The 25,637-nt window shown below is 39.3% G+C and overlaps 1 protein-coding gene and 1 long non-coding RNA gene across 2 annotated transcripts in view; one reads left to right on the top strand and one right to left on the bottom strand.

Moving 5' to 3' along the window:
• Positions 1-25,637, bottom strand: part of LOC126305238 (annexin-B12-like) — a 271,275-nt gene that overhangs the window by 49,533 nt on the left and 196,105 nt on the right. The window contains exon 4 of the mRNA XM_049992027.1: positions 13,285-13,421. Within this exon, the coding sequence (XP_049847984.1) occupies positions 13,285-13,421 (137 nt within the window). The remainder of the gene's footprint in view (positions 1-13,284; positions 13,422-25,637) is intronic.
• LOC126305235 (uncharacterized) lies at positions 15,917-24,532 on the top strand. Its single transcript, XR_007553348.1, has 2 exons — positions 15,917-17,345; positions 20,673-24,532. It is a non-coding gene; the product is annotated as an uncharacterized LOC126305235 (long non-coding RNA).

Below are 25,637 nucleotides of genomic sequence, written 5' to 3'. Positions count from 1 at the left end.
CCGCAGGGAATCAGTCGTCCTTTGTCGGCTCCACATTGGCCACACCCGACTCACGCACAGGTATTTACTGTGTCGTGAGGATCCCCCTCTTTGCCGTTGTGGGGCGTCCTTGACGGTGGTCCATATTCTGTTGGAGTGCGCCCTTTTAACTGTTCCCAGGCAGACTTTTGCACTGCCTGATACGCTCTCTGCGCTTTTATCTGACGACTCTTCCATAGCGGACATAGTTCTGCGTTTTATTCGGGCAGGGGGATTTTATCGCTTAATGTAAGTGTGTGAGTTTTTGTGTTGATTCTGGACTCTGGCCTACGATTTGTCTGATTTTTAATGTGTTTCTCAGTGGTCAGCTTTTCCCTTTTTCTTTGTATGGTCAGCCAACCACCGTCACACTCTGTGTGATTTTAGTTCGTCTTGTCTGGTCTTTGTCTACGTTTCTCTTGTTCTGTGTCGTCTGTCTTATCGTCTGTTGATCGTTTTTATTCTCTGTGGGCGTTCTTAGTATTTGGAAAAAGGGACCGATGACCGTAGCAGTCTGGTACCTTTAACCCCCACAAACCAACAACCAACAGGAAAAAGTGAGTAGACATTTGTGTGTCTGTTATAAGATTGATGCACAAATCATATAACAACTAATACCATCATACCTTAGCAAAAAGATCTTGCTGAGAACCTGAGAAAATATTGGTCTTATGTAAAATAGTTAAGTGGCTCTGAGGTTTCTATCCAGTTACTCATTGAACACACTGTTGCGTCAATTGAAGATAACCAAAGGAAAACCAAAGTTTTAAATTACATGTTTAAGAAATTGTTAATGGAGGAGAATCATACTGATGTTTGACACACACACAGACTGACATAGTAATAGGCATCCCTGGCAAAGAGAAGTAACTGAAAGTGTTGAAAACAAATAAGTCACCTGGTCCAGGTGAAATCCCAATTCAGTGTTACAGAGTACTCTAGGCTATTGGCAAGCACAAAGTCCGAAGTGACTAGAAAAAAGCTCAGGTGACTCCTCTATAAAAATGGACCCAAAAAATTACAGACCAATCTCTTTAAAATTGGTTTGCTGCAGAATTCTCATAAATTTCCTTGAGACAGAAAAGTATCTGCCCATGAATCAGCACAGTTTTAGAGAGCACTGCCCTTTTCTCACTTGATACCCTGCAAACGCTGGATGAACAACAACAGACAGATTCCAGATTCCCAGATTCCCTTGCAGATTGTTAATGAAACTATGAGCAAAGGAAAAGGTTCCCAGATATGTGAGAGGTTTGAAGACTTCTTAACACTTTGGAGACCAGCCACTTACAAGAATATTGGACCTATGAAGCTGGACATTTATACAGCTATTTAAAGCATTACTGGTACACATGTGCTCGATGTATCTTACAGAGTAATATATACTAAAAAAAGGCCAAGCTCCAATATTTATTTTTCATGTTTTGTTTTAGTTCTTTGAGAGGTTAAAAATTTTAAATTAATTTTGACAGAAAAAAGTTCAAGGTGAGTTATTGAGCAATTTCTTCCTCTTGAGCTTCCAAAATTTCTTGCACACTCAACAAACATGGCTTACTGGTAGCAGAATTTCAGCAAACTGTGAAACCTAATGAGTACACACACACACACACACACACACACACACACACACACACACACACACACACACACACACAAAAAATTGTGTCAATGTGATCATATATGCTCAGCAATTCATGATGGCAGCTGTTACATTTACCAATATTTCTTTCACAATAATTCTAGAAATTGACAATGGTAGCAGCACCAGTCAAGGGGCAGGTTGCGAGATGCCTGTGCATTGTTCTTATATGAAATGAATCCAGTTTTTGAGTGATATTTAGCTTGCAAATTGAGAAAATCACAGTCCAACCTAAACTTGGGCATAATCTTTTAACATAAAGTTGTGGCTCAAGCTATGCTCGGGCTTGGTTTCCAAAGTGTTTAGTAAAAGAGCTCAGTACATCATCCTCACTGGTAAGTCTTTATCGGAGACACAGATACTCTGCTAAACTACTCAACTGTAGCGAAGATGGCTCTGTTAGCTTCAGAGAGGTAGACTGTTTAAATTACTCAATTGTAGCCAAGATGGCTCTGTTACTTCAGAGAGGTGGACTTGTTCACATCAGATAGTCTTTCCCTTAATCCTCAAGCAGGCAAGTGGCATACTTTGTACACATGTAGTCAAAAGCTGTCATTATGCTACCAAGGGAAACGTGTATGAGTTAATCACAGTTTAATTTTAGTTTATTTTAACAACAATATGATAAACTTATATTACAACACTAATTTGCTATTTGATTAAATAAATAAGAATCTTTCATATCATTCTATTACCACAGCTGACATATCAATCTATTCCAACACTTTTGTAAGCACATGCTGAACAAAAACACACTTTCATTGCAGTATAAAAGGAAAAAGTCTTTATATATTGAAGTATCAGTTATCACAAAGTTCCTTTCATCTACACAGTTAATTGTCTCTTGCATTTTCAGGAAATACTTTACACTTCTGACATGAATGCACTGTTTTTGTGTGTCCTTGGCAAACAAAGCTATGGCATGAGTTACACCTTATGGTAGTAAATGTGTTTCTTGCTCATCCACACGTCACACACTGACCTCTTTTTCTTGGTGGCAGGCTCCTCAGTTCATTCAACACATTGTGTATTTCATGAGGAAAGTTGCAATGTCAGTAGGAAGTGAAGGAATATTAGCTCTTTGCACTAGTTGCTGCTTCTTAAGAGACAGTGCTAAATCTTTCAAGGAAATTATTCTCTTCTTTTTTTGGATTTGCCTCATTTGCATGAAAAATTATTGGAGCATTGATTCCTGTTATATCCATTAGAGCATAGAATACAACCAATGGCCATCTTCTTGTCACCCGTGTGATGGAATACGCACCTTGCAGTTGATTCACTGTGTTGACTCCTCCCTTTCTTATATTGTAATTCAAAACTATCTCTGGTTTACCTGTAACTTCGTCAATGGTTCCATTGCATAGTTGAAATTAATATTGTCACAGAAGAAGCTGAGTAGCTCTATGGTGTAGTAGTTATGATACTAAACTGTTGCATGGAGAGTCGTGAGCTCAAAACTCACCTGGACTGTACAATTTTAATTTCTATACTTGGTTCGAGTACTAGAAGTATCCACAAATGTCAAGAATCATTGTAGGAGGCAGTTCACTCCGTGCTCTTGTATGTGCAAGTGCTGAATAAACCTTCATTAAGTGAAGTTAGTGTTCGGCATTCACCTAATTCCACCTTCTTCTCTCCCATCAGGCCACGACAGATGGCGAGAAACCCAAGTTCGAGCCATATTCAACAGATCGCAATCTATCAGAGACAGAAGAAGAAGAAGAAGAAGAAGAAGAAGAAGAAGAAGAGGACGTTACGATGACAGCAACTGTGTGCCACCACATGAGCCATCCTTCCAGGGTCTCTGGTGATGATGGCCAAGATCCAAACAAGTGGCTGAAGGTATATGAGCATATAGCCAAATTTAACAAATGGGATGACACCGTGTGTTTGGCTAACGTATTTTTCTACTTGGAGGGCACTGCCAACCAGTGGTTTGAGAACAACGAGGAGAAGTTCACAAGCTGTGAAGTATTCCAGGTGGAACTGCACAAGTATTTCAGCAACACACAATGACAAAAGTGCAAGTCTGAAGATAAATTAAAGTACAGGGCACGGCGTCCAGGAGAAACTAAAGCATCCTACGTTCAAGACGTCTTGGAGCTGCGTAAAATAGTAGATCCTAGAATGAAGGAGGAAGATAAGGTTGCACGTCTCATGTAGGGTGTTGCTACTCCTGAAGGAGGTTTCGACAGCAGATGACTTCATAAAATGGTGCCAGTATATCGAGACAAGGCATCAGAAAAGAGTTACATGCAAGAAGTTTGAATGGCTTCCAAATGTCTTATCAATGTCTGTGATGAAAGAAGCAACTGATTTCACAAGTGTTATTTGTCAGATAGTGAGAGAGGAAGTTCAGAAGGCACTTGGATTGCACGGTGAGCAAAAAACTGAGACGCTTCAAGAGGTCATGAGGGGGAAAGTGGAACAGACATTGAACCCAATCTCTCGTCCTTCATTTCCCTTTAAAATGGTGAAAAATTTGATACCCAGACAGAGTTACATTCCCACAATGCCACATGAGGAACCTGTTTGTGCACCAAGGAAGACTGACCTCTGGAGGACCCAGGATAGCCAACCAGTATGTTTCCACTGTGGACAACAGAGATATGTGGTGTGCTATTGTTGAGAAAGGCAGTGGATATTTGATGACGCCCGCACCGGAAGAGAGCCAAGTCTAGGATGACGAAGATGAACAAGAAGATGTGGGTGCAGGACGACGTGGGTCACCATCGCCACAAGCTAGTCACTGGAGAGGACACTCCCCAACATGCTGATCAAGGTCTCCATCGCTGTTTAGAAGCTCCAGCCAATCACCTAGCAGCCGCAACCTGGAAAACTAAAGGGTGCGACCTTCCTTGGATGTGAGGCCTCCACTGTCGATCACTACAAAAATGACAGGAAACTACATCGATATCCTCATGGATGGCCAACCAGCCCAAGCTCTTGTGGAATCTGGAGCACCATATTCAGCACCGTCACCAGTTGCAGAAAACCATATTCGACGACAACAAAACATCTCTGCTGAAGGTGACTAATGGGCAATATGCAAAACCTACAGGAAGATGTATCATTCGTGTGGGTGTAAGTGGCCATACACAGGCTTTTGAATTCATCGTCTTACAAGAGTGTAGTCATGACATCATTCTGGATGGGAATTTTTGAAAGCTTCTCAGGCAATTATAGATTGTGGTCGCTAGAAGATTATGCTAGATGAGGTGAGATACTGTGGGCAGGAAGATGCACATCCGAGTGTGTGGAGACTATGTGTGCTGGATGAAGTGATCATTCCTGCAGTCAGTGCTAGAAAGGTAACTGTCACATGTCCTTCCATGCATCAACCTATGGATCTTGTAGTGGAATGTAAGAGAAGCATACCACTGAAGAATAACTTGGTCATCCCACCCTCGTTTAAAAACAGATTTGGTGAATTGTGGATAGTTAACTGTCGTCAAGAACTACAGATCCTTCCAAGATGCATGTGCATAGCAAATGCTGAGCTGTTAATTGAAGAACAGCTGAGAATCATAGAAACTTCCCATGCCGAGTCTGTGGGCGAAATTAGCGTTACCATTACGAGACAAGATCTTCTATCTCGACTATAACCAGATCTCACTAAGTAACAACAGAAGAAGCTACTTGCAATTCTTAAAGAGTTCTCTGAATGCTTCAATCCACAGGTGAAGAGCAAATTAGACAAGTCGACGGGGAAGCACCGGAGACCATCAACCAATAAGCCAGAGAGCATACCGTGTGTCAGCAATGGAATGTCGAATAATTTGTGACAAGGTAGAGGAGATGATGAAGAATGACATCATTCAGTCTTCATAGAGCCCATGGTCATCACCAGTGGTCCTCGTCAGGAAGAAGGATTCCAGTTGGCGCTTTTGTGTTGATTACAAGAATCTTAATAAGATAACTAAAAAGGAAGTTTACCCTCTTCCACGAATTGACGATACACTAGATTGTCTGAAGGGGGCTAAGTTTTTCTCAACCATGGGCATGTACTTGGGATACTGGAAAATTGAAGTAGATCAGGCTGATCATGAGAAAAATGCATTCATCACCCCTGAGGGCCTGCATGAGTTTAAGGTAATGCCATTTGGTTTGTGTAATGCACCAGCAACTTTTTAACAGATGATGGATAATCTTGTAAGGCACCTGAAGTGGATGATGTGTCTTTGTTATGTATATGACATTATAGTGTTATCAGAGACATTTGATGAACATGTAAAGAGACTGAAGGCCATTCTTAAGTGTCTCCAACAAGGTGGACTGAAACTTAATCCAGGAAAGTGTCTCTTTGGAGCAAAGGAAATCAAAATACTTGGACAACTTGTGTCAAACGAAGGTGTGCGGCCAGATCCAGAAAAAGGTGAGGTCTATAACGGAATTTCCTATTCCTAAAAGTATTAGAGATGTGAGAAGCTTCCTCAGATTATTTTCTTATTACCGTCATTTTATCAAAGACTTTTGTACCTAAGCCAGACCACTCCTAGAGTTGTTAAAAGCTGATGCTAAATTTATCTGGGTTTGTGCTCAACAAGACTCTTTCGATGTGCTGCAAAAAGCTCTGATGGCTCAACCTGTATTTGGTCTCTATGATGAGAGAACACCTACAGAACTACACACAGATGTCAGCAGGTATGGGATCCGTGCTGTTCTGGTGCAAATTTTGGATGGAAAAGAGAAGGTTATAGCCTATGCTTCTAGGACACTTACAAAAGCCGAGAGAAACTACTCAGCTACAGAAACAGGATGTTTGCTGTGATCTGGGCCATGTGCAAATTTCGACGTTATCTCTATGGAATGCCATTCACAGTTGTTACAGACCATCATTCACTTTGTTGTTTGACAGGTCTTAAGGATCCAACAGGATGACTCGCCAGGTGGGCACTAGGTTTTCAAGAGTATGACATTACCATAGTGTACAAAAGTGGAAGAAAACACCAAGAAGCCGACTGTCTCTCAACAAACACTGTGCAAGACCAAGAAACTTTGATGAAGATAGTGACTGTCTCTCTGCACTCCAGGATCTCTCTGCTGAGCAGGAGGAGGATGCCAAGATATCTCAAATTATGCTTGCCATAAATTGATCAGAGAATGTGAAACAACAATTTAAGGTAGTTAATGGATTAGTTTGCAAGAAAAACTTTGATCCATTTGGAAAGAGATGGCCACCAGTGATTCCTAAACACATGCACTTAGATGTTCTACAGAAATTCCATGACATACCCGAGGCCAGACATCTAGGATTTATTAAGACATACGATATAATCCGCAAGAGATTTTTATGCCAGATTTATTTAGGAGTGTGCATCACTATGTGTCGCACTGTCGAGAGTGCCAGAGGAGAAAGGCAGTTCCTCAGAAACCACCTGGCCGACTCATACCAATTCCACCAGCCAAAACGCCCTTTCCAGCATGTTGGGATTGACCTCCTCAGATGATTTCCAATGTCTGCTAGTGGCAATGGATGGGTTGTTATTTGCACTGATTATCTGACTTGGTATGCCATTACATAAGACATGAAAACAGTCGAAGCATCCGAGGTAGCCAAATTCATCGTGGAACACATTGTATTAAAACATGATGTCCCAAGGTCGTTAATTACAGATCAAGGGAAAGTTTTTCAATTGAATCTTGTGACAGAGATAAACCGTCGGTGCAACATTACTAATCACTTGATGACTGCCTACCATCCGCAAACTAACGGGCTTACTGAACGCCTTAATAAGACCTTGGCTGACATGCCATCAATATTCATCAATGTTGAGCAGAGCAACTGGGATGAGTTGCTAATTTTGTGCCATTTGCCTACAACACTGCCAAACAAGACACCACAGGATGTATGCCATTTTCCCTGGTTCGTGGGCATGAGACGACTACGGTAATGGAGACTGTGTTTCCGTTACATCCTGATGACGTGGATGATGACTACATCGGCCAGGTGTTAACCAGAGCTGAGGAAGCTCAGCTGTTTGCTCAACTCCTCACGTTGCAGGCTCAAGAAAATTATCGCTGAAGGTATGACGCGAGCCACCGCCCTGTTGTGTACCAACCTGGTGACCTCGTCTGGATCTTTACTCCTGTTCAGAACGTTGGTCTCTCTGAGAAGCTCCTCAGGCGCTACTTTGGACCTTATAAGGTTGTAAGACAGTTGTCTGATGTTACTTATGAAGTTGAAGATTTTGACCCTGACACAAGACGATGAAAGGTCACAGCTATGGTCCACGTCCTTTGAATGAAGCCCTATAAGGATCCTGCAACCCAGGGTGAATTCAAAGCTCCAGCTACAGGAAACAAGCAGAAAGGTGATGAAGAGCATAGCAACAAAAGAAGTTCTAAGAAGATCACTCTCTGCCAGGGCGAGAATCGGTCATCAGAAGTCGAAGTACGCAGGACCAATGACCTGTACCCAGACTAGGAGGGCATAACACTAAGAGACTGTTCTTGTAAGGAGGGAGCAATGTCACAGAAGAATCTGAGTAGCTCTGTGGTGTACTAGTTATGATACTAAACTGTTACATGGAGGGTCGTGAGCTCCAAACTCACCTGGACTGTAAAATTTTAATTTCTATATTTGGTTCGAGTACATTCAAAAAGTATTTACAAATGTCAGGAATCATTGTACTGGAATGTTCTGTAGCTGTATATATACTGTATGTGTTCTGGCCAGAGGCAGTTTCCTCTGCACTTTTGTATATGCATGTGCTGAATAATCCTTCATTAAGTGAAGTTAGTGTTTGTCATTCATCTAATTACACCTTCTTCTATGTGACAGTATATCTGTCTTGTTTTGTTTCGGCATCATATCATTCTGAAAACCAAATAAAGAGGAGTGGATAGCCCTACATTTCCCAGGTAAAATTTCTTGTGGGATCTTGTGTTTGTTTTTTTCTCAATGTGCCAATGTATGTTAGTCGCTTTCACAAAATGGAGTTGACTAAGGAAGAGCTAGTGTACCAATTATCCACAGTAACGTTTCTTCCCAAGCCTTCAGTGTATGTAGCTAGACTTCTTACAATATTACAGGGAGAATTAGAAACATTGTATGGTCCTTAAGGTTGTTTTCCACAATATACTTCAATACTACTAGTGAATAATGTTTTATTTTCTGCTGAAACAAAAATCTCTATCCGTTACTCCACTGCTTTGCTCGGGATACACTGAACAAAAGCTTGCAACTTCTCGTTTACTGTCAAAAATTGTCCTACACTATAAGCGTTCTTGTAGTTCACCACAAAGGCATCCAGTATGTGCCTTATTGCAGCAAGTTTATCAGCTATTCTTCTTTCTTGCCTTGTACTCTTGTCGTCAAAATGGATATATCGTAAAAGGAATAGAAATCTTCTGTAACTCATCATAGCTCTCGTAACCTACATACCAGTACCATCTGCTGTCCACAGTTCAATGGCATTTGTGTGGTTTGGTTTCTTAGTCCTGATGAGATACAGCAATCCTAACAGTGCTGTTATTTCACACCTTGTAGTTTCTTCAGCATCCCTGTCTCTGGAATAATGTACACATTCTTTCTTAGATTGAATGTATAGTTTTGTGTATTTTACAATTTCATCTATCATTTCCAAGCTAAGTATTGACCATAAACCCTCTATTTCACTTGTGACCCCTCTGGCGACATGTGCAGCCTCAGGGAATATTTTCACAATATTTTTTTCTTTTTGGGTTTCAAGTCACATTAGGACATATTTTATTCCATTTACATGTTTTGTTCCTCCCAATAAAGATACCACCAGTGGAGAGTGGCTCTTCACAGTCATCATTTGAATCATGGACTCGATCAGAATTTGAATCGTGGTCACTTTGTGTGATAAATTCCTCTTTTTTTCTTCAGAGTCATCATGATTTTCATTGTCTGGTACAGAGTTGAGCTGTGGATCCTTGTTGAGTAACCAATCAACATTGTTGTCTGTCAGCTTTGATCTTGCTCTGCACAGTGATATAACTGCTTGTTATGCGTTATCTTTTGATTCAATTAAAAAGGAACAAAATAAAAGTGAAGGAAAGACCGGGTGCATGGCGTACTTTGCACACTAAGATAACACTCGCAGTTTAATTTAAATTACTTTAGCTCATGTGAACCTATGACAACACAACTTCTTACTGTGCTAGCTTAAACAATAATGCAGAAATAGGTAGGTGCTTACTTCTGTAAACTGACAATGGAACTGTGCACGACAACGTTTTTTGTGTTTGGCGCACTTTGTACACAGGGATGCCTGCTGAAGGGTTGAGACACCTTTTATTCTGCTTCACCCAGTACGCAAATATGAGAACATGAAAACATGTAATAAAGGAATCTAGAAGTGCTGATAGTAGAGTCTCTCAGATCTCTGGGCCTAAATAATAACAATAACCTTGTTTGGTCAGTAAACATCCTTGACTTACCTAAAGCAATGAATTAAACAGTATTTGCTGTTTAAACTAATGCAGGTATTTGAGACAGAGACATAACCAATGTTAATTACTTAAATAAATCACTTCTGTTGTGTGGTATCATACTCTGGAAAAACTAAGTGCAAGCAAAGAAATTTGTTATTACACAATAGGGATTCACCAGAAATGCATGTGTGTGCTCTGAATCAATTTATGGAAAAGCTAGGACTTGCTACTAATCCTGTTTGCTTTTTACTGTAAAAATCATATCTGTTCAATGTACAAGCAATATAACTTGTGTCAGTGACAAATGAAAACTCCAATTTATACAAAAAGGAGCTCCTCTATCCTTTTTAGCACTTGCTTTCACACCACCAAAGGATTCTCAGTAAGGTGGTTCAACATTAAATAAACAAATTGAAGCAACAGAGGGGAAATGAAACTCTTTAACATTCGCTAAATGTGTGTATTATGCACCAAAATCATTTTTCCCCTAGGACTTACAGAAAGAACTGATGACAGGCTTCAGAGCAGACTTGTACGAGGGTCGGTCCAAAAGTAATGCCTCCCATTTTTTTTCTACTTAAAAAAATTAAGTTAAGTGAAAAACTTGAATTTGGCGCCATTCCTCAAACCTTCTTCTGCAATCCACTGCAGTAGTAACTTTCTGTGTCAACAGGTGGCAGCACAGCAGAAGTTTGTAAGATGGCCGACATCGATGTTCGTTTGAGACAGCGTTGTGTGATTGAATTCTTGAATGCAGAAGGTGAAACGCCCATACGCATTCATGAAAGACTGAAGAAGGTGTATGGTGTTGTGACAGTGGATGTCAGCACTGTTAGACGATGGGTTCGTCGTTGTAAGGAAGCTGAAGGGCAAACACCGTTGACTGACGAAAAGCGGAGCGGCAGGCCGGTGAGTGCAGTGACTCCACACAACATTCAGCAAATTGATGACATCATTCGTGGTGACCGTCGGGTGACTGCAGATGAAGTGTGTCTTATTATTTCTCTTAGTAAAGGCAGTGTGATCACGATTATTAAACAATTGGGGTACTCAAAAGTTTGTGCACGGTGGGTTCCAAGAATGTTAACCGATCAGAATAAAGAGGCAAGGAAAACAATAGCCTCCCAACACTTGCAGCGCTTCCGTTTGGAGGGAGATGAGTTTCTGAAAAAAATTGTGACCGGGGACGAAACATGGGTGCATTTTTTTGAACCCAAATCAAAGAGGCAGTCAATGGAGTGGCGTCACACAAGCTCGCCGAGGAAGAAAAAATTCAAAACTGTGCAATCGGCAGGGAAAGTTATGGCAACAGTTTTCTGGGATACAGAGGGTGTGATTCTGGTTGATTTTTTGGAGCAGGGATGCACAATAAATTCTGTTCAATACGTCACAACCCTCAAAAAACTTAAAGCACGTCTTCAGCGAATTCGCCCAACAAAATCAATGGCAGATGTTCTTCTTTTGCATGACAATGCAAGACCACACACCAGTCGTCACACCTCTGACGAGATTGTCAAAATTGGATGGGAAGTTTTGCCTCATCCCCCATACAGCCCTGACCTGGCACCATCAGACTTCCATCTGTTCGGGCCACTAAAAGAAGCTCATCGTGGGATTCATTTTGAAGATGAGGAGGCCGTCAAAACATCCGTGCGTCAATGGCTTAGGAAGCAGAGCTGTGATTTTTACCATGCTGGGATACATGCCCTTGTTCAAAGATGGACCAAAACTGTAGAGATGGGCGGAGATTACATTGAAAAATGACAAAATGATCCTCAATGTTGTGGTTTTCAACCTATGTAGTTGCATTTAAATTTCCTGACAGTTAAACGTAGAAAAAAAAATAGGAGGCATTACTTTTTGACTGACCCTCGTACATTGGTTAATAACATTTCCACTCTCATTGAATCAAACTTATCATTAAATTCTGTAAACTTGGGATTGTAATATATGAATCAGTGAAACTGAAGAAATTTGTAATACCCAGGCTTGTTTTCACCCCGATATTTTCAATTGTATTGATATACTGGTTATCCATCAGTACATGTGTCATTTTTAGACTCGAGAAACGTATTTACAGTTATGTGAGAGTTTGGGTAGTGGCTTTCCAGTTTAACAAAAATTTCCATCCTTCAAATTGACCATGTGATTTTACTCTTTTATGAGCTATAGCAGGGCTGTTGGTCATCAGCTCACCAATTTAAAAGTGTTTAATAGGAAGCAGTTTGTAGGTTGCAATTCAGTGTTTGTTGTTTCGCAAAGTCATTTGCCATATTGGCCAGAATGGATATAATAAAGCAACAAAGACTGATGTTAAGCAAGGCCATCAACTGGATGCCATACAGTTGACTGTAAATTTGAATTTGTCAACAAATGTGACAATATCAAGCTTAAGGTGTTAATTTCTAAGTTCACTATAATGTTGTGTTGCATTTTTCTGAAGTATTTATTTGTGTTTATATGTTCCATTAATTTATTTTATGTTTTTTGCTCAATATTAATGAAGTTATAGATGACACCTACTTTTCTCATTAATCATTTAGTCTCTTAGGTGCCAAATTACTTCATAACAATACATGAAAAATATGGCATTCTACAGCTCTGAATTCATCATTTCCTAGAACATGTTTTTTTTTTCACCACTGACATTAGACAGTTAATGTAACTGTATCTAACACATTATGTTACAGCATTATAGTTCCTAAGCAAATGGACTTGGTACAGTGGTAACATCAGTTCCCATCATATTACCAAAGCTAAGCATTGTTGGGCTTGATAACCACTCAGATGGGTGAACATATGGGTACGGTGAGCGCTGTTGGCAAGTAGGGTGCACTCACTCCTTGTCAAGCAAATTCAGGAGCTATATCACTTTCATAAACCACTGACAGCCAGGAGAGTGGTGTACTGTCCACATGCCACTCCATACCTTCATCCTATGAAGCCTACAGGCTGAGGATGACACGGTGCTCGGTCAGTACCCTCCAGCTTTGAAGGCCTGTCTAGACAGAGTTTAGGTTTTTATGATTGTTCATAAAGGCAGCTAATTGTTTTAGGTTAATGAGAATCTCAGTGAAACTTTTTAAGCTTTTGTGATGTGAAAAGTTTTCTTGAAAGGTCATAATCTTGTACTTGTCTTTATTTGTAAATTGGTGATTACAGTATTAATTATTATTATCATCTCTGTTGTGTACTTTCTCAAGAATTTTGACTTTATTATTTACCTTGGCATCTTCTTCAACTTTCTGATGATCTACTTTAAATGATTCATCTCTGTCTGTCTTCAGCAATAAAGCAATTATCTTCTGAAAATGGCTGTGCACTTCCTTCTCTGCTGCAGCATCTAGTTGACACCTATACACTGAGACAGAGGAAAATCTTTGAAATAGCGTGGCTGGAAAAGTAATAAAAATGGAATTTTTATGAATATTGTACTTGACTTGTCTTGTGTTAGAACTGTTTGTGTTTGTAGGTCAGATTGTACAAAGGTAAGTAATAATGTATGAAGTTTGGCTTAGTGAATTGGTAGCAATGACTGCCATCTTATATATCCTGCCTGAAAAAAAGTATGTGAATAGTTCTGTAGTATCATTCATAATGTGACTAAATGAGAACAATAACCAGAGATAATGAAATGATTAACACATCACACATGTTGGTCTTTCCTGTAGTACATCATTTTCTCACTTAACACACTTAGCATTGTTTTTTAATGTCAATGTGTTGTTTACATCCTTATTTTTTGAACTGAAAACTGCATAATATTTGAGGTATGCGTAAAAATTGCAATGACTTTTTGGATAAGAAATTAACATTATTTTTCTCAATTAGGAGAAATATAAATAATAAATGAAAACACTATATTGCTTATGTTTGACTGAATTAATTTATTCACGTTAACTGGTTTTTGGCTTATGAGGCCATCACCAGGCTTTAACTGACAATCGTCGCCAGAGAAGTTACAAAGTTTGTAAACGACATGAGAAAAGATGTTACTCATCTAGACTGAGGCACAAACACTCAGGCCCTCAGGTCCTTTAAAAAGAAAGTACATCCCCAAGATACTGCCACAAAATTAGATAAAGGCAACAGTATTGTACTCTTGAACCAGCATAATTGTCTTGAGTCCACATGCTTCCAAGTCCTTCCTAAAGAACCTACTAAATTATTCAAAGATGACATTAAATGTGTAAGCAATTCATGCAAAAGCATATTTTCTGATTTTGAATCAAGCCTGTTAACTGATATGAACCCAGTGCCTCCTAGACTGTACAGGCTTCCTAAACTGCATAAGCACATGTGCCATATGGGAGTTGCCACCAGTGTCTCTCTTGCCTTTTGGCTGTGGTCGGATAGAGGTTTAGTTTGAAAGACCCACTGATTCAGTGTGTTGTGCATGGGATAAGCGACCAATACCTTCTTGCATAGGGCAGTGGTGTGTGGATCTCTGGCATCGACACGGAGGTGGAAGCGGGTTGGCAAGTGTGCTTTGGTGAGTTTCTGCTGTAGACAACCACAAGTACGTTGTGCTGGGTTTTCCATTTCTTGAGGGAATTCTTTGACAGTTTTCTTGAATGGCTCTAGGCTTGTGTTCAAATGTTAACTCAGTTCCAAGTGTTGCAAGGATCAGTCTGGCAGTTACTGAATTTCTTTGGGTGTTGCAGTTGTGATTAAATTTTCATGTGGTTTTAGGTACTGCTCAGATCAGCTGGGCAGCTGTTGAATTCATTTGCAATGATGTAGTTACTGACTGAATTTTCATGGATTTTAACTCTGCTGTACAGATTAGCCAGGCAGCTGTTGGCATGGTTAATGTTGCTGCAGATTTTGTGGGTTTCGCACCATGTAGGTATCATTTAAACATTCAGCCACTATCTGCTACATAGTGACCACCTACAATCAACACCATCATCTGCTGAATGCTACTTGTAAATAATAACTTTTAGGTCCCAGAGGAAATTTAACGGAACTGCACAGTACCTTCTTGGAAGCAACTTGAGGGGCTATGTTGATCCAGGGTGTATGCAACTGCCTCGATAGGATCGATTCAGCCTCTCAGTGCCCACTGCAAGCAATAGTACACGACACCAGGAAAGGAACCTGGATCACTGGCACCAGCTTCTCTTCACTTAAAAATGTAGTACTTGGCTGATACCTTGTGATCATCATAGAAGAGTGTGGCAGTGTTCAGGTTCTACTGTATGCCATAGGCATGTAGACCAGTGAGTTCATGAGGGAAGTGGGTGAGTCATATTTTGGTCCAGTATCATATATGCGTGTCAAACACATCTCATGATTATAAAGGGTAATTTGAGGGCTGTGCAATATTGGGACAAGATATTCTAACCTATTATCTAGACCTACAGTCTGTGTTATAGCAATATTTTCATATTTCATGATGATAATAAATGAGCATGCCATGTCTTCCTTATGTACATGTTCTGCTGGGAAATAGGAATAAATCAAGTGCAATGGTCCCATTGTTTCAATCCATACTGCCCTTCAATCTAAGCCGACCCAAATTCACAGATTTTCAGCTAGTACAATAAATTTTGAGCAATTTATTATTAAATAAATAGCAGTTCTATGGATTTACAGAAAATGCTGCATCATTGGTGAAATGTTGTTTAAGTTTGAAGTTAATGGTGCAGAGTCTGCACACTTCCCTGTACATATTGATGCCCCTCAAGGTTCTGCACTAGATCCAGTCTAATTTATATAAACGACTTATCATATTATTATTATTATTATTATTATTATTATTATTATTATTATCATTATTACTATTATACTGCATGAAGAGTTTGACAGAGCACTGAAAGACCTGAGTCGTAACAAGGCCCTCGGTGTAGACAATGTTCCATTGGAACTACTGACGGCATTGGGAGAGCCAGTCCTGACAAAATTCTACCATCTGGTGGGCAAGATGTATGAAACAGGCAAAATACCCTCAGACTTCAAGAAGAATATAATAATTCCAATCCCAAGGAAAGCAGGTGTTGACAGATGTGAAAATTACCGAACTATCAGTTTAGTAAGTCACAGCTGCAAAATACTAACGCGAATTCTTTACAGACGAATGGAAAAACAAGTAGAAGCTGACCTCGGGGAAGATCAGTTTGGATTCCGTAGAAATGTTGGAACACGTGAGGCAACACTGACCCTACGACTTATCTTAGAAGCTAGATTAAGGAAGGGCAAACCTATGTTTCCAGCATTTGTAGACTTAGAGAAAGCTTTTGACAATGTTGACTGGAATACTCTCTTTCAAATTCTGAAGGTGGCAGGGGTAAAATACAGGGAGCGAAAGGCTATTTACAATTTGTACATAAACCAGATGGCAGTTGTAAGAGTCTAGGGACATGAAAGGGAAGCAGTGGTTGGGAAGTGAAACATGGACGATAAATAGTTTGGACAAGAAGAGAATAGAAGCCTTCAAAATGTGGTGCTACAGAAGAATGCTGAAGATTAGATGGGTAGATCACATAACTAATAAGGAAGTACTGAATAGGATTGGGGAGAAGAGAAGTTTGTGGCACAACTTGACCAGAAGAAGGGATCAGTTGGTAGGACATGTTCTGAGGCATCAAGGGATCACCAATTTAGTATTGGAGGGCAGCGTGGAGGGTAAAAATCGTAGAGGGAGACCAAGAGATGAATACACTAAGCAGATTGAGAAGGATGTAGGTTGCAGTAGGTACTGGGAGTTGAAGAAGCTTGCACAGGATAGAGTAGCATGGAGAGCTGCATCAAACCAGTCTCAGGACTGAAGACCACAACAACAACAATAATAATTATTATTATTAATCATGATACAAGCACTGCATGCAATGTGATAAATATTTCATTCTTACCTGGGAAATAATAAGTGACCAATAGTTCAAGCAGTATACTGTTTTAACCCAGGAATGGGCCACATTGACATCACTGGACTGTGCTGATATAAACTTTTCTCAGGAACACTGCACAGGCTGCAGAGGATAGGAGTATTTATATATAATTGTTTTTGTTACATCACATTTGCAGGGTCTTAAAGTGTCAAGCTAACTGAAGCTGTACAGAGGTTTATTGCATCTAGCTATGCCAATCTGAAGTTATTTTGGAGATTTCCATATGATCTAATTCTCCTTGCTTCCAGCTGCTAGCTCTTCTGACGGTGAGGCCTAGCTAGGAAGTGGCCTGTTCTCTGAATGCTGTAGAAGATCTAAAAAAAACTGTGTCTGGACTTCACCAGTGCAATCTCTGGCTATATGCAATGAAGTAGTTGTCATGGAGAAGTAAGCAGGTGATTTGGTTCTCTTCTTGTACTCTGCTGCATGTCTTTGAATTGGTTAAGATGCATCACCAGCCAGGTAATAAAGTTTCTCGGTTGGAATTGGTCATAGATCTGTAGGTTTCATTTAGGGTGCAGGTGACTTCCTTGGCAATTGTTGATTTATACCATACTGGTCTATCATACTCATCAGTGGAGAAACACATAACTAAATCTGTAGTTTTCAATGATTGTTTGGCTCCTGAAGTTGTGCTGCTTAATATCCAAAGTATGATATTTCTACTACTGGTCTTCAAGTTTTTGTTGGAACAATATTTCTGGGTGGTTAGCACTTGATTTAGAGTAACTCCAAAATTAGTGCAATTAGCACTTTGCCATGGTATTGTCAGCATCCTCAAGGCTTCCCAGTTGTGATGATTTTGGTAGCATTTGGCTTGAGCTGGTTTTCTATGTTGTACTGACCTATGTAATGCAATGAGACAATCTGCTTGCAGTTACATTTTTGCTGATGCTTCTGAGGTCTGAATAATGTCAGAAACAGTGAAGATATTGATATCTGAAGTAGATCAAACCCGTGGTGCAATGTGTCAATCAAGACTGCAGATAGGTTCTACATATAAAATTGAATCACAACATGTAAATGGAACTAGATCTACTTGCTGTTAACTTCCTTGGGATAATAAATGAATCAAACTTGTTTAAACATATAGAAAAGCTAATTTTTGAAATTAGTAAGTGTACATCTGTCTTAAGAAAACTACACCTGTATGCTAATATTCCTGTTGTTGAAGTTGTTTATTGTGCCTTGATATAAAGTCATAAAACATATGGTATCATACTATATGGCCATCAAAAGCTTGCAATGAATATTTTTAAACAGGAAAGAAGCCAGTGAGGATACAATGCAGCGCCTCAAATGTATCGGTTGTTGTTGCAATTGGCTCCTTTGTAAGATCCTGCATCTTTGTCCTTTGCTGAAATGTGGTCACTTCTGTTTCTATTTTCAAAAGCAAATGCATGTGGTAACCTCTCGTGTTGCCTTTTATTGTTTTCAAAAACAACCAAATCAATCATCACGCTTGGGCTGCTGAACTTCACGGCCTCAGTAGAAAGTTTCAATTTGTTACTGAAGTTCACAAAGAATCCTATGCCGATTCCATGGTACGGGATGCTATTATCCGATTGGATTGGCGCCTGACAAAGAAGTTAGGCTACATACCCTACAGTTGGCAAATCTGACTCTAGATGAAGTCCTATCCATCGGTCAGTCTTTTGAAATTTCTCATGCTGCTGGAGTGCAAATCGAGGCATGGGGCGATGTTGGGGAATACAACCTCTGTGCGATGCTGACAAAGCATGTGGTGTGTCCCTGCCGCCGACGTGGCGGCAGTTTGCTCCAAAGCGCAGCCTTGGCCTAACCATAAACAAACCTCTAAGAAACTGCAGCAATACCCACGTCAACTTCCTTCATGTCCGTGGTGTTTTACAAAACATTCACGAGAAGATTGTCCACGACGTTGGGCCATGTGTCACAAATGCAAAAAAAAAAAAGGGTCATGTGTCATCTGTTTGCAAATCCAACCACATACATGATGTTCACGAACATGCCACTGATTCTGATTCTGATACCGTGTTGTCTGTCAATTGACTTCTTCCCTTTCAGGGAAGTTAATCCTCACTGTCCAAATACTTGGTTGAGATGTTCGCATGCGGGTGGATACTGGTTCTGTTGCCACTATCATCAATTCTCAGACGTATCTTCAGTTGGGTTCTCCAATCCTGTCACCTGTCACTAGGCAATTATGGACTACAGAAGATTTCTCTCTTGGGACAATTTGATGCTGAGGTATCTTACAAATCTGTCATTCACACTGTTCCCATATTTGTGGTCGACCATAGTAACGTAGAGAATCTTTTTGGTTTCAATGCCTTTTGCATTTTTGGGTTCTCCATAGATGACTCTGTCAATATTGTTTCTGATGCTATTCCTTTTGCTCAATTGGATTCCTTGTCGATGACATTTTCATTCCTTTTTTCTCCTGGGTTAGGCCGTGCAAACGTATTTGAAGCTCATATCACGCTCAAACCCACTGCTCAGCGTAAATATTTTTTGGGCTTGGCCCATTCCTGTGGCCCTTCATGATCAGGTCAAATGGGAGCTGGATCGTCTCACTGCTTCAGGGGTCTTGCTTCCTGTCACTTCCTGTGAGTGGTCCTCTTCTGTCGTTGTTGTTGCTAAGCTAAATGGTGATATTCATCTCTGTGGCAATTTCAAAGCCACTGTAAATGCTCAATGCCTTATCGACACTTACCCTATGCCTCGACCTGGAGAATTGTTCACTAAACTAGCTGGAGGCCAGTATTTTTCTAAACTTGACCTGTCAGAAGCTTATTATCAATTTCCTCTTGACGCTGCCTCCCAGTAGTTTCTGGTCCTTAACTTGCCTTTCGGCCTCTATCAATACCAATGATTGCCATTCGGAGTTGCCAGCGCCCCTGCTATCTTTCAGCGGTTCTTGTAGCAATTATTACTCACTGTCCCTGGGTGTATAAATTACCTGTAGATAAGGTTTGTGTGTGCATTAACGTAACATGTATTTTGTTTACAGTTTTAGGAAACGATAGATGATACAGTAAGTTGCAGACAGGCACAATTAAAAGACACTTGATATTCCAACCTGGAGTGTCCATTGTTGGACATATTTTATTGAAATGATTGTAAAATTGGTGTATATGTTTATATCAATAACATTTTGACCTCATTGTGTGGGCATATATTTGTATTATGTATTATAATATACTGGTGCATGCAATGCCTTGGATATCCTCTGTGGTTTTTACAAAAATACCTACTCATTCATTCAAACAATGGAAAATCCTGAATGGAATAATGTGCACATTGTGAATGTGTGTGTGTGTGTGTGTGTGTGTGTGTGTGTGTGTGTGTGTTGTCACTCCAACCATCTTTTTGTTGTGCCTGTCTGCAACTCAATGTCTCCACTTATCCTGTTCATAATATTCATACACACAAAAAAACTGCACAAAATATTTGCATTGCACATTTTTCTATAGATTTCAACTTGATGGGGGGGGGGGGGACTTGCATCATATTGTGTTTTTTTTGTTACATTTGTGTTTGTTTGTATTTAGTGTAATATTCCTAATTAGCCCAAACTGTATTATTCTTTTTTATTTAAAAATGGCATTGCAACTAAGACTGTACACCTTAATTCTATCAATTAAAGCTGGATATAGCTAGGAACGAAAAAAACGATCTCTTAATCTTGCTAAAAAGAAAACTGTATGAGCTGAGAGGAACAAATGTTATTGTTTTTTCAGTGCCACACCATTACGACTTGATAGAATGGTCCTGCGTAAAAAAAGAAATTGAAACTGCAAATAAAAAAATGCAAAATATTTGCAAGCGGTTTGACAGTGTAACATTTGTGAACATCAGCAATTTAGGGAAAAGATTTCACACAACACATGGTTCTCATCTAAATGTACTTGGAAAAAATGTAATAGTAACAAAAATTTTAGGACTTGTAAATAAAATCTCAAATGTGCAGTGTGATGATAGAAAAGTCACACCTCTCATGGACAGGAAGTGTGTGTTACCTGTAGACTCCAATGTGAAATCTGCTGTCAGTGAAGCTACACCTCTCCAAGACAAATGTGAAATTTTATTAATGCAACTGAACACTCCAAATGTTAATAATTCACAGAAAGGCACAGCAGTTATGGAACAACAAGCACCAGAAATAAGTGAAACAGCAGCAGCACCATCATCATCAGCAGCAGAACCAACAACGACTGGAGCAGCAACACAGCAATCCTTAAGAAGGAGCCAAAGGAAAAATACATCTGTGTCATTCAGTGATAATTTTTTTGCTTTCAAGCCAAGAAGAAAATAAAAATGTGAAAAACCAGCCTGCTAACTCACAGATAAGTCACAACAACATCCTATTTTTAAACATTCAGGGTCTTGAAAATAAAGTTGAAATTCTGGAGGAGTCATTGCCACAGAATAAGTATTCTTTCTTATGTCTATCAGAACATTGGCTTAAACCAGAACAAATACAATACTATGTACCAGAAGGTTATAAACATGGAAACAATTTTTGCAGATCTCAGTACTGTAATGGTGGTACTGTTATCTATGTTTCAAATGAAATAGAGTGTAGAGAACTAGATCTTAGTTGGGCATGTGTAGAGAAACACTTTGAAATTACTGGGCTCATATGTGATATAATGAAACTTATCATAGTATGTATCTACCATTCCCCTGACTCAGATGATAAAACTTTTTTATATATAGTATAGACAGTGTACTCTGCTACATAACGAAATGGAAACAGTATGTAACTGTAATTGGGGGAGACTTTAATTCAAACTTTGATGTAACATGTAACAAACCCAGTGTAAATAAGTTACTGAATATGCTAAGGCAGCACAACTTCCATCATGTAAATTCAGAACCAACAAGACATCGAAAGGGTGCAAAAAATGGCAGCTCGTTTTGTATTACCACGTAATAGGGGAGAGAGTGTGGCAGATATGATACGCGAATTGGGATGGAAGTCACTACAGCAAAGACGTTTTTCGTCACGGCGACATCTTTTTAGGAAATTTCAGTCACCAACTTTCTCTTCTGAATGCGAAAATACAGGGTGATTCAAAAAGAATACCACAACTTTAAAAATGTGTATTTAATGAAAGAAACATAATATAACCTTCTGTTATACATCATTACAAAGAGTATTTAAAAAGGTTTTTTTTTTCACTCAAAAACAAGTTCAGAGATGTTCAATATGGCCCCCTCCAGACACTCGAGCAATATCAACCCGATACTCCAACTCGTTCCACACTCTCTGTAGCATATCAGGCGTAACAGTTTGGATAGCTGTTGTTATTTCTCGTTTCAAATCATCAGTGGTGGCTGGAAGAGGTGGCCGAAACACCATATCCTTAACATACCCCCATAAGAAAAAATCGCAGGGGGGTAAGATCAGGGCTTCTTGGAGGCCAGTGATGAAGTGCTCTGTCACGGGCTGCCTGGCGGCTGATCCATCGCCTCGGGTATTTGACATTCAGGTAGTTACGGACAGGTAAGTGGCAATGTGGTGGCACTCCATCCTGCTGAAATATGAATCCTTGTGCTTCTTGTTCGAGCTGAAGGAACAGCCAATTCTCTAACATCTCCAGATACTGTAGTCCAGTTACAGTAGCACCTTCGAAGAAAAAGGGACCAAAAACTTTATTGGCTGAAATGGCACAGAAAACGTTCACCTTAGGCGAGTCACGTTCATACTGAGTTGTTTCCCGCGGGTTCTCAGTGCCCCATATACAGACATTGTGACGGTTGACTTTCCCGTTAGTGTGGAAAGTTGCTTCATTACTAAACACAATCTTTGAAACGAAAGATTCATCTGTTTCCATTTGAGCAAGGATAAAATCACAGAAATCGATTCTTTTAATCTTATCAGCTGCAGACAGTGCTTGAACCAATTTCAGATGATAAGGTTTCATAACTAACCTTTTTCGTAGGACTCTCCATAGAGTTGATTGTGGAATTTGCAGCTCTCTGCTAGCTCTGCGAGTCGATTTTCCTGGGCTGCGAACAAATGCTTGCTGGATGCGTGCTACATTTTCATCACTCGTTCTCGGCCATCCAGAACTTTTCCCTTTGCACAAACACCCATTCTCTGTAAACTGTTTATACCAATGTTTAATACACCACCTATCAGGAGGTTTAACACCATACTTCATTTGAAATGCACGCTGAACAGCTGTCGTCGATTCACTTCTGCCGTACTCTATAACACAAAAAGCTTTCTGTTGAGCAGTCGCCATCTTAGCATCAACTGACGCTGACGCCTAGTCAACAGCACCTCAAGCGAACAAATGTACAACTAAATGAAACTTTATAGCTCCCTTAATTCGCCGACAGATAGTGCTTAGCTCTGCCTTTTGTCGTTGCAGAGTTTTAAATTCCTAAAGTGGTGGTATTCTTTTTGAATCACCCTGTATTTTGTTGAGCCCATCCTACATAAGTAGGAATGATCATCAAAATAAAATACGAGAAATCAGAGCTTGAACAGAAAGGTTTAGGTGTTCGTTTTTCCCGCATGCTGTTAGGGAGTGGAATGGTAGAGAGATAGTATGATTGTGGTTCGATGAACCCTCTGCCAAGCACTTAAATGTGAATTGCAGAGTAGTCATGTAGATGTAGACTACAAGTGTGCTTGGATAATGCTTTGTCAACTGTGCTCATGATATGTACTCCACCAAGGTAAAGGAATTTGTTTTCTCAGACCACTCCATGTTAACAGTAGAGTTAAGACATTTTATAAAAGGGGATGAGAGCAAGGCTGCACAAAAGTTAACAAAATCTAATACCTTAATATTAACAAAACACAATCTCATAAAAGTAACACACCAGCTGAGTATAACAAACTGGGACAAATTATTTCAAAACTGTGATTCCAGTGACTAAACAGTTTATGAAACATTCCACAATTACTTAACAGGTATTTTAAAAGCCCATCTTGTTCAAAAGAAATACCATGAAACAAGAAAGGGTAAATTTTGGTACACCAAAGAACTGGAGATTCAAAAAATAAGCTACTGCTGCTGAAGCGCCTTGCAAAGTAAACAATTCTAATGAAATTAAGGATCTTGGAAAAATCACTAAGAAACTGTATAAGAAAGAGTTGCAATTGGCAAAACAAAGATACAACACAAATTTCATAAGAAATAGTAAAAACCAATGCAAAACAGCCTGGTCAGTAATTAATACTTTTAAAGGTGAAGTCAGAAACTTCCACAAGACAGTCCCAATACCAGCAGATACATTCAATAAATATTTTGTAAGCTGTGCTGATGATATCAAAAAGCTGATCAGTAAACCCAATGTAACATGTATAGATTATCATAAGAGAGCAAACCTAAATCCTAATAGGACCAGATCATCATTGAAACTCTTCAAAGAGGTACACCAACATGAAGTTCTTAAAATAGTCAAAGAAATGAAAAATTCATACAGTACAGATATTTTTAATATGCCAAACAATCTATTGAAAGAAATCATACATTACATTGCAGCACCAATAACAAATTCTATAAACCTGTGTCTCGCATAAGGATTTTTTACTGACCCTCTCAAACTATCCAAGGTAACTCCAGACCAATTTCACTAACTCCAGTTCTAGGAAAAGTCTTTGAAGGAATAATATATAAGCAGATGTATGAGTACCTAGAACTAAATGGTATGTTAAGTGAATCACAGTTTGGTTACAGAAAAGGAAGGTCAGCTACACATGCCATAGAGCTCTTAGTCAGAGACATTCTAGCAGCATTTGAGGACCATGCGCACACATAGTTAACCTTATGTGATCTGAGCAAAGCTTTTGACTGTGTTGACCACCCACTTCTGCTCTCTAAACTTGAGTACTATGGAATATGTGATAAAAGTTTAAAACTCATAAAATCATACCTCAATAAAAGGAAACAGGTGATGAGTTCAGGAAGTCATCTGTCAAACATACTCGAAGTTCAACATGGAGTGCCACAGGGATCGAAATTGGGACCACTTATTTTCCTTATACACATAAATGACTTACCAGGAAATAAAGCTGTAAAGACATATATGTATGCAGATGACACAAATTTTCTATCTGTAAACCATGTACTTGATAACCTTGAAAGTGATATGAAATTGGCAAAAGAAAATTCAACATCGTGGTTTAATGCCAATGGTCTGCTATTAAATGAGGAAAAGACCCAGAATATGTGGTTCAGTCTATCAAAGACTACAAAAATAGAAAAACAAAAGGCAAAGTTTTTAGGTATTGTACTTGACAACAGTGTAACATGGAACTCTCATGTTGATCACATAGTGGTTAGATTGTCAAGAGTTATGTATTTGTTGAAGAGACTGATGTGTTGTGTGACATTTAAGTACGTAAGGACAGCGTACTTTGCCTTTTTTCAATCTGTTTTAAGGTATGGGTGAATACTCTGAGAAAACAGCAGAAAAATAAATGAAAATATGGTGATCCAGAAGAAAGCAATCAGAGTAATGGCTAAGGTAGATAATAGAACACATTGTAAACCATTGTTCATTAAGTATAGAATTTTAACAGTTATTAATTTATATATTCTTGACAGTGTTAACTACATACTTGCTGAACTACCTAATTTAAGTGTAACAAATGAAAGGCATGACTACTATACAAGAATGTGTACTTCTCTGCTGTTGCCACAAAATATATTAGCTAAAACTAACAATAGTCATAAGTATAT

The sequence above is a fragment of the Schistocerca gregaria genome, unplaced genomic scaffold, assembly GCF_023897955.1.
Source record: "Schistocerca gregaria isolate iqSchGreg1 unplaced genomic scaffold, iqSchGreg1.2 ptg000286l, whole genome shotgun sequence".
NCBI classification, from domain to species: domain Eukaryota; kingdom Metazoa; phylum Arthropoda; class Insecta; order Orthoptera; family Acrididae; genus Schistocerca; species Schistocerca gregaria.
The sequence above is the reverse complement of the archived record's forward strand: the minus strand, read 5'-3'. Positions and strand labels throughout refer to the sequence as shown.